General features: G+C 42.2%; 1 protein-coding gene across 1 annotated transcript; it reads left to right on the forward strand.

The window, feature by feature from the left end:
- Positions 1 to 5228: 5228 nt before the first annotated feature.
- LOC118081580 (exendin-3-like) lies at positions 5229 to 9487 on the forward strand. The gene is made up of 4 exons (XM_035108075.2): positions 5229 to 5329; positions 6376 to 6528; positions 8108 to 8161; positions 9478 to 9487. The coding sequence occupies exons 1-4, from the start codon at positions 5229 to 5231 to the stop codon at positions 9485 to 9487; spliced, it is 318 nt and encodes a 105-aa protein (XP_034963966.1).
- Positions 9488 to 10096: the final 609 nt, after the last annotated feature.

Consider the following 10096-nt stretch of genomic DNA (forward strand, 5'->3'; position numbering starts at 1 on the left):
GAACTAAAGAGAGTGTTGAAAAACACATTTATTAAGAAACCAGAATCCTTTCTATTGGGTATAGTTGGTGTCAGAGGTTATTACGGCTACTCCTGAGTAACGACTCTCCACAAACTTGTCTTTCAGAGTCTTTATTGGTGCACATTATTTACAGTGTGATGAGCTGTCGGTTTCATGTCCGCTCATTCCGTGTCAGAATCCGGCACTGCCCCTTTTCGCCCCTTGGACCAACATAAGAGCCTGGGGACAGCGAATCTCCTTCCTTTTCTCCTCCTCCTTAATTCCGTTGCCGGGGGAAAGGGTCTACGCTCCGTCTTTTTCCTCTCCCCCCTTTCCGTCTCTCTCTCTCTTCCCGCCTGTGGAGCAGGGGCTCTTCCCTGCTGCCGGAGCCCTGGCTCTCCCTCTCTGCTTCCTGACTAGCTCCTTCAGACCCTGAGCTTCCATGGATGCTTGGGGAGGAGCTGCTCCTGATGAGAGGGGGAGGTTCTCTATACTCTCTCCCCCTTACATCCGGAAAAGAGATTCCCAAGAAAAATGTTAATTTCTTTATGTATGCCACAACGGCGGCAAGAGTATTATTAGCTAAGAACTGGAAGACCCAAGAATTACCAACAGTGGATGATTGGCAAATGAAAATGATGGATTACATGGAACTGGCTGAGATGACCGGGAGAATACGCGACCGGGGAGAAGAAGCAACTGAAGAAGAGTGGAAAGATTTTAAAGTGTATTTTAAAAAATATGGTAAAATTGTATATTAAGATTAATTTTGGAAGTTTATAGAAACTGCAGGTTTAAGTATTATGTTAAGTAAATTGATGTATGAGAGAATTGAAATTACAAAGAGTTTTAAATAATGAATTGGAAATTGCTAAAGATGAATGAGAAATGAACCACAGATAGAGGGAACTGGAGGAAGTCCCCTCCTACAATGTTAAGGGAAAAAGGATTATGGTATTTTGATTTTTGTGTTTTTTATTGTTATTTTTATAATGTTCTCTTTTGTTATTTTTCCTTGTATTTGTTGTGTTAAAGTGTTGTGTTTTTATTTCTGTAAAATTAATAAAAAATATTTTAAAAAACAACAACAACATTCTGCTACCTAAGGCAGAGCAGCAAATGTGCCAATGGTACGGCTGGACCTGCACATACCATAGCCAACATGAAGCTGAAGGTACTGCTTTTGTTCATATTCCCTGTTATTTTCTAAGTGGGCTAGAAAAAGCTTCCATTATTGGTTTGCAGCCATTCCCTGCTATAGAGGGAAGGGCATTGGTGGCGGCATCCTCCCTGTGGCAGTCATGTCAGGATGGGGCCAGGCAATGAAGTTGAGAGAGCTCCAGGCTGGTGGCATTAACCCTGCAGGTGGTGAACATTGTCTCTCCCAGTCTTCTTTTCTGTTCCATTCTTTCACTGTCCTTCTTGTTGCTTATGTTTTGCTGGAAGAGAGCCAGTGTGGTGTAGTGGTTAAGAGTGGTAGACTTGTAATCTGGGGAACCAGGTTCACGTCTCCGCTCCTCCACATTTAGCTGCTGGTTGACCTTGGGCTAGTCACACTTCTTTGAAGTCTCTCAGCCCCACTCACCTCACAGAGTGTTTGTTGTGGGGGAGGAAGGGAAAGGAGAATGTTAGCCGCTTTGAGACTCCTTCGGGTAGTGATAAAGCGGGACATAAAATCCAAACTCTTCTTCTTCTTCTTCTCTCTGAAGGAATGTGCACTTACCTCTCTCACTTTCTCAGTATGTGTGTGTGGTGGGAAGAGGAAGAGGAGACAGATCACGGGCAACTGGTAACTAGAGTGGCCTAAAGCACTTCCAAGACAGAACTGACCACTCTTTGAAATTAGTTGATTGATCAAATATAAGTTTCATGTTGATAATTCATGGACAGCATCTTTTCCAGAATATACAAAAGACACTGTCATTTGAAAGTACCTTTGACTGAAATAATCTTCAAGGTACAGTAACAGGAACCAAGATTCCTATGGTAACTTCAAGCCTAACACATTTATTGTGCGTAAGCTCTGTAGACGAGAGCCCGTTTCATCCATCGGATATTGCATAAATCTTTGTTGTCAAGGGGCATACAGTGGTACCTCAACTTACGAACGACTCGACAACCGAATTTTCCGACTTACGAATGGGGGTAATGGCCGCACACTTACGAATGTCTCGACATCCGAAAGGAAACCGCGGCGGTTTTAGATAGGGATTTTTCAACTTACGAATTTTTAGATAGGGTTGCTTCGACTTACAAATTTTTCCGTATCCAATGCATTCCGTATCCAATGCAATTTTTTGACCTACGAAGGTGCCTTTGGAATGGATTAAATTCGTAGGTCGAGGCACCACTGTAAGCAGTTTGGTGTAGAGCGTGGGTCGAGTTTATGAACAGTGGAGCCCAAAAGTCACAAAATGCAAAAGATAGCAGTAAGCCTGTCACATCTCCATATAAATTCCAAATGAATACAAACCAAGACAGTCATTCCCAACCAGTTGCCGCTGTGATCATTTCCCTTGCTTTGCTATTTTAGCACCTGAAGAAGGGCAATTACCTTCTGTGGTGGAAACGATACTCCAATCTAGACTGAGTCCAAATGCAGTCACTTTGAATTTGCTAATGAATTCTCCCTTATCACCTTCATACTGGAACCTTAGAGGTTAGCAGCAGAGTCCCAAGAGACAGAAATGTCTCCCCAGTTGTCTCTGAATGTTGCAGATTGGTGTTGTCAGGGCCGGATTTAGGTTTGAAGAGGCCCTAAGCTACTGAAGGTAATGGGGCCCTTTATATGTCCAGCTGTCCTTTGTCAACAACAAATTGTCGCTGTTTTTTGCGTTGAATATATGCTATATGGTAACTTATAGACCTAATAGGTATCTAAATCCATTTGTTTTTGTGACTGTGTGGATCCCAGTTCAGCTACTGATTGATTGTATGACTGCGGAAATGGATAAAAGCCCCCCATTCAAACAATAACTATCATCAGTGCGGGTAAGAATTTTTTTTAATGTCAATTTTTATCATCTACAATACTGTTTTATTTAGTTTATAGTGCAGTACATTGATTATTGTTTTCATGTTATGGATCAGTGGTCTCGCTAGAGATCATGTTAATTCATGTTAAATTTAATTCATTTAATTCATGTTAAATTGCCGTTTTAGGGGTTGCTGTTAAAAGTCTGGAATGGATTAATCACTCTTGCATTACTTTCTATGGGAAAACGCGCATTGGTGTTGAAACGCTTTGGTTTTGGAACAGACTTCTGGAATGGCTTAAGTTTGAGAACCAAGGTACCACTGTTTATATAAATGAGCAAACCAGTGATATTTTAGGGAGCAGGCTAGCAGGCAGGGCCCATTACTTACATCATAGGAGCCTACACAACACAAAACACTGTTGCTGTATGTAGGTTTTATTTTATTTGTTTTTTATCTTATATTTTGGAAATGTACGTCCAGTTGTTTTTTCCTTTAATTTTTTTGCAGCCCCCGAGAGAGTGGGGCCCTAAGCTATAGCTTGTTTAGCTTATACGTAAATCCGGCACTGGGTGTTGCGGTGTGTGTTCTTTAATCTCTCTTTCCCTCTTCCTTTTTGTTTTGGAAGAAGAAAGGTGTTTGGAACAGCACTCCTTCAGGCTCACACAGGATGTGGCACTGCAACAATGACACACACACACACACACACACACACACACTCCTCCAGTAAGGAGGAAGCATGCTGTTGACTTGATCCACCTGAGCACCATGGAGAAAACCTTGCTGAAGGCACTGCTAAGGAGCCCTGCAATGGTCACATCTTCTCTATGGACCCACTTAAAAATAGAAAAGAAAAGAAAGACCCAGTAATGATTCATAACTGGCCCATCCAACCAAAATCACGAACACCAATGACCTACCTGTCATCTTTTAGCATTCCACTAACAAGCTTTAAAACCCTGGTAAGGAATAGCATTAAGCCACAAATCAGCTCACAAATCAGAGAAAGGACTTGGGATTTAAAGAGAATTCTTGCATCTTTTGGAAGGTAAGCAATATTCTCTTCAGCAGCACCATCCGTCTGTATAAGATTCAATCTATAGCACTTTAAATGAGGCATTAACTAATGACAGAGGGGTAGGAAGTCTCTATTACATTCAAAGTAGTGGAGGGGGGGAAGGCAGATATTGGGTTTTCTAAGATAAATCATGAAGGAGTGTGATTGCTTTCAGTTTATCCGAAGTGAGACATCATCCTAGGTGCAAACAGCCATTCTTTTAAAGGAAATTGATTGGGGAAAGCAAAGCATTTCTGAAATGTCGTTGTATAGTTGCCACTTTGGCTAGGAATAGCTTGCAAAAGCACGCATCAGTAAGTTTCACTAAAATGCAAATAGGCACACATGCAAATAACAAACTCACTAAGCATTGAAATGGACGCTGTGGTCTTAAGCATGTTTAGCTGCAAGTAAGGCTGGAGGAACAAGCGACAGCTTTTAAGTGCACTGTAGGTGGAATGACAGAGCCACAATTTCCCATAGTCTACTACACCACATTTTCTCATTTGCTAACTTACTTTCCAAAGAGATTGAGGCGATATGCAAGCACCTCGTATTGTAAAACGTATTTTTGAAAACTTTTTCCTTTTTTTATTATAAAAAACCCTGTTTTCTCCCATCAGGTTTCTGAAGCATTACAAAAACTTGTGAACAAAGGCAATAAGGAGGTGAGTCTGCACTGCATGGACAATGATGCCTCTCTCTCTCTCTCTCATACCACTCTCATTATCTAGAGAGGAAGGACAGAGGTCTCCATGAGTTTGGACTCATTGGACCGAACTGTATGAAATCGACTTTGCATCAGTTTCTTTAGCTTAGCTGGTGTGTGCCAACTGCAAGTTCAAATGTTCAAAATCAGAAGGCTGTGGCCAAATAAGTTCTATTCAGAGCAGACCCATTGAAATTAATGGACTTAAGTTAGTCACATATGCTAAATAAATAAATCTTAAAAATATAATATTTTCTATAGATCTACTACTCTGAGAATGGCTAACTTTAAATACAATCTAGAATCATGATTTGGATGTTTACAAACTCATTTTAAGAGTTGGGGGGTTCATCCTTTCCTTTGAAATACACGAAACCGTTAAAACTGCATCAATGTGTCATCTCCCAAACTGGTAGTTAAATGTAACTTTTAAGAATGATCTGATTTCTGTTTCATTTATTTGCTTGTTTTGGTGCAGAAGGCTTGATGAAGAACACACAGTGCCTTTACCTTTGTGGGCTGGTTATTGTAGCTTTTCTCCCCGTTAGCTGGCAAATGGTCCTGAAAGATTCGACCGATGAGTCCAGGTAAGAAGCATTTAAGAATAATCGACAGAATGGAGTTGAATCACAGGGACGCAGATACTTAATGATTCCTTGTGGAAATCTGCAGAATATACAGTATTTTCTGCCCTGTCAAACTGACTCCTAGAAATTTGAACCCTTTCCCCAATCTTGTAATGGAGGAAATAGGATGGTCAGTTTAAGATAATATGAGGAGATTAACTGACAATCTCTGTCCACACCCCAGTTAAAGCAGAATTTTGGAATGTATGCCAGCGTGAAATATATATTACTACAATACACACACACACTATGCGTCAATTTAAAACAAAAGAAGATGGTACAGGTTGGTGCCCTTTGAGCTGCACGGGAGCCTTATTTGTATATATAAGTTCAGGGTATGCAAATGTAGGTCAAGCTCATGCCACAATCTGAACCCACGCAGCGTATGAACATTCAGTTTAAATTGTGAGCAGACTGTTCTGCAGACACAAATGTAACATGCATAGATTGTGCATGCACAATCTTTACATACAGCAGATTCCCGTATCGTGCAAACTGGCCTACACGGGTACTGTTTGTATGTATATCAGGCGTGTTTACAAGATCTACTGATCATAAATAAGTTGGGGTGGGGCCAGCAGGCATGACTATTACCACCCCGAAAATATGTGTTCTCTTGTCACGTGACGTCTGCTGTGCAAGGCTTGTGGTGGCTAGTGTTTAAAAAAACATGATGGGTATTACTCAGAGTAGACCTCTTGAAATTAAAGGACCTAACTTAGTCTTGTTCATTATTTTCAGTAGGTTCTACTCTGTGTAAAATTTATTTTTTGATGAGGTGTGATGTGCTATGAAGATACTCTTACTATGGTTAAAAGCGGGCATAGGCAAACTCAGCCCTCCAGATGTTTTGGGACTACAACTCCCATCATCCCTCCCTGACCACTGGCCCTGTTAGCTAGGGATGATGGGAGTTGTAGTCCCAAAACATCTGGAGGGCCATGTTTGCCTATGTATGCCTGGTTAAAAAGATGTATAATTCTGTCCATTCTTGATTTCGGATACAGGTGGCAGTCTTATGAAACAGAAAGTGCCCATAGCTTTACATCTAATGTCAAAAGACATTCTGAAGGCACCTTTACCAGTGATTTTACTCAATATTTGGACAGAATGAAGGCCAAGGATTTTGTACACTGGCTCATCAATGCCAAACAGTACAGGTATGTGGTAGACTGCAAATCAGTTTTCCAATCAGAGTAAAGACAACAAGACCAGCAGAAAGACAAAGAAGAATCAAAATCAAGGTGATTTCTGTGTAACTATTAAAAAAAATACTTTCTTATGTATGAGCAGGCAAACAGGATAGTTCTTTGCTTTCTGCAGTAGATCAGCATAGGTTTCAGAGTCCCAGTTGTTTGACAACAGAAAAACAGTGGTTATAGTTTATTGTTTAAAGGTTTTATACTGCTTTATTATGTTTTGTGCTTTTAAATTATGTCCTGCTTTGGGATTACAGAGTAGTGAAAAGTAGATAAGTAATGTTTTATATTTTTCTATAAAAAACAACAACTTATAATTGAATAAGCAAAAGCTTGCAACCATGATTAGAAGGGAGGATGATTTTTCAACCTCAGTATGGTAACGCTCCAGAATCAAATAAATGAGGGTGCTCTTAATCCTAAACCCATTTATTTAACCCTACACTTCATTGACTGGACCTCAATTTAGCAAAATTGAATTAAATAATCTACTAATTGAAATGTAAAAGGTTCATTTGTTGTTGTTTTTATTGCTATTAATATCACCATCAATTCTACTTCAGCTTGATTGATAATTATTCTCAGTTCAGGAACAATCAGCAATGGGGTTATTTATCTAGCTGGTCTAATTACGGTAAAATAGCTGAAGGAAAGTCAGGCTTTAGATCGGGGTAGGGAACTTTTGTTGCTGGACTACAACTCCCATCACCCCATGCTTGCTGGGACAGATGGGAGTTGTAGTTCAGCAACGTTTGGATGGTCAAAGGTTATTTCCACCTACTTTAGATGTTTGATTATTTGGGATTGGTTTGGCTCTGTTAGGCTCCAATCTAGGGTTGCCAGACTCAATAGAGGACAGGAATTCTGTGCCTTTAATTGCCCTTTTGAGTCTGGAAACCTTAAAGAGAAACCAGCAGACCCTTTGCTTGGAAATTAAACAAAGGGTCTGCTGGTTTCTCTTTAAGGTTTCCAGACTCAAAAGAGAGCAGGGCAATTAAAGGCACAGAATTCCTGTCCTCTATTGAGTCTGGCAACTCTACTCCAATCCTATGCAACAGGGGTGGAGAACACACAGTCCTTCAGATGTTATAGGATTTCAACTCCCCATTTAGTACCAGCCAGTATGGCCAATGGTCAAGGATGATGGGAGTTGTAGTCCAGTTACATCTGGAGGGCCAAAGTTCCCCCGCGTCCTACCTAGGAACAGTTCCTATTGAATTCAGAGTTCTTTCTAAGTACAGTGGAACCTCGGCATTCGCTCCCCTAAGGCATGCTTTTGCGCGTGCGCGAAGCACCGATAGAGCGGTTCTGCGCACGCACGCGCTGCGCAGATCGCTTCTGCACCCGCGCGAGCTGCACAGAAGCGATCTGCGCATCCGACACCGCGGAACCCGGATGCAAACACTTCTGGGTCCGTGGCGTTCGTAAATGGAGGCGTTCATAAACAGAAGTAGTTGTAAACCGAGGTTCCACTGTAGACATGCACAGGATCACACCGTTACTGTGGTTTTCATAACTGTTGCCTTATTCCTATTCACAGCTATAAAAAGAGGTTCATCAAGGAAAGTTACCCACCTGGCTTTCTCTCATTCAGGTAAGTCTTGCTGCATTTGAAAAGAGAATGTTTCCGTATGACTCACATCCTCAAGACAGATACGCTTCAAGGGTACTGACTTTCCCTGTTTCTGGAAAGAGAAGGAGGAGCCAGTGCTGTGGACTAGAAGTGGTCACATTTGACTGACTCAAATCCTTGTCTGTCTGCATGTCTGGAAAAATCAGACATTATGAAATACAGCCGTACCTTGGTTGACGAACGTCTTAGCGGTCAAACGTTTTGGCTCCCGAACGCCGCAATCCCAGAAGTGAGTGTTCCAGTTTGCAAACATTCTTTTGGAAGCCGAATGTCCAGCAGGGCTTCCACAGCTTCCGATTGGCTGCAGGAAGCTCCTGCAGCCATCTGGAAGCCGCGCCTTGGAAGTCAAACGGACTTCTGGAACGGATTCCATTCGACTTCCAAGGTACGACTGTACAAGTGATTTTACCAGTCACACAGATGCCACTTCAAACACAGTAAGCCCACAACCTTACCTTCCAAGGCAGCCGTGTGACACCGGAAGTTGCGTTGACATAACTTCCGGTGTCGCTTTGCCCTTCTATGGGCACCAAAAATGGCCACCGCTGGCTTTGAAAGTCGCTTGAACGCATGTCAGGAAGTGCGTCGACGCAACTTCCGGTGTCGCTCCGCCCATCTATGGGCACCAAAAAGGGCCGCCGGCGACACCGGAAGTCGCTTCTATGCACTTCCGGACATGCGTAGATGCGACTTTTGAAGCCAGCAGTGGCCATTTTTGGTGCCCATAGAAGGGCAAATCGGAAAGAGAAAAATGGCCGCCGGCAGGAGAAAATAACGGAGAAAAACGGGAGACGAAGTGATACGGGGGACCACCGGGAAAAGGTAAGTAAAAACGGGAGGTTTCCCGGGAAAAACGGGGTACTTGGCAGCTATGCACAACTCACACACATTTAACTCCTGCACATTCAGCTTTACATGTATGGCCAAAAAAAATAAAAGGGAGCAAGGGTTCCAGGGAAAATGGCCAGTGTCTTTTGACTATACACAAGTTTGACTTTAGACGTGATCCCCAGAACATAACCCCTGTTTAAGTTGCAGGCCTGGATTGTATGAGTTCATTGAATAATCATGGGGCGGTCACTGTCTTTCCACCCAACCTACCTCACAGGGCTGTTCTGTACTTGAGCTTCTTACAGAAAATAGGAAATAGTTCAAAACTATTTTTCTGAAAGCGGGAGGTGTGCATCCCCCACCCATAATTGTCCCAGGCAATTCCTAAATTCCTTCTGACCCGAACTCAGTTCATCTCCTAATTCCATGATCTATCACTTTTACAGATATGCGTAAAAGGAAAACTCAAAATACAAGAATCCCAAGTTCCCCTGCTTTGATGTCTAGCTTCAGCCAACACTGGAATCTTTTCCTGGGCATGGTCTTACCACCATTCTTTAACTCTTCATTGTTTCCAAGTTGGTGAGCTACAGGCACTTCTGAAACTTGCTGCTAAATCTGTCTGCACTAAATGATGTCACATTAAAAGTGGTTTCTTTCAGCCTCTCTCTTTTGATTCCCCCTGTGTTCCTTGGAGGTGTTTGATGTTAAAGGCAGGATTCATGGGGCAAAATGCACCAATGTAAAAGTTCCGTTTTTAATATGATGTAGATTCTAAACAGTCTGGCCTCCAATACTTCCAACAGTCTAGAACTTCAGGTTAAAGCAATGCAGCAGCAGCAGCATAATTCCTGATGAAGGATTTAAATGATTGCTAGCTACTCATTGCCTAGGACACCCAAGCCATGGTCCATCAAAATGGGAAGCTGTGCAAACACAGAACCTCAGCTCTGCTTCCCTGTTGTACTTTGCATCTTGATAAGAGCATCTGGGCTTGAACAGACATGTGACCCTCACCTGTCCTGAGACTAATCCAGCTGAGGAATCACACACCTCCTTCCAGAT

This window comes from Zootoca vivipara, chromosome 2, assembly GCF_965207765.1.
Source record: "Zootoca vivipara chromosome 2, rZooViv2.hap1.1, whole genome shotgun sequence".
Taxonomy (NCBI): domain Eukaryota; kingdom Metazoa; phylum Chordata; class Lepidosauria; order Squamata; family Lacertidae; genus Zootoca; species Zootoca vivipara.

Excerpts from the sequence above, each read along its gene's own strand:
- LOC118081580 (XM_035108075.2), top strand. The coding sequence starts at position 5,229 with ATGAAGAACACACAGTGCCTTTACCTTTGTGGGCTGGTTATTGTAGCT. Across the intron at positions 5,330-6,375 it reads GATTCGACCGATGAGTCCAG|GTGGCAGTCTTATGAAACAG; the intron begins GTAAGAAGCATT and ends TTTCGGATACAG. Across the intron at positions 6,529-8,107 it reads ATCAATGCCAAACAGTACAG|CTATAAAAAGAGGTTCATCA; the intron begins GTATGTGGTAGA and ends TCCTATTCACAG.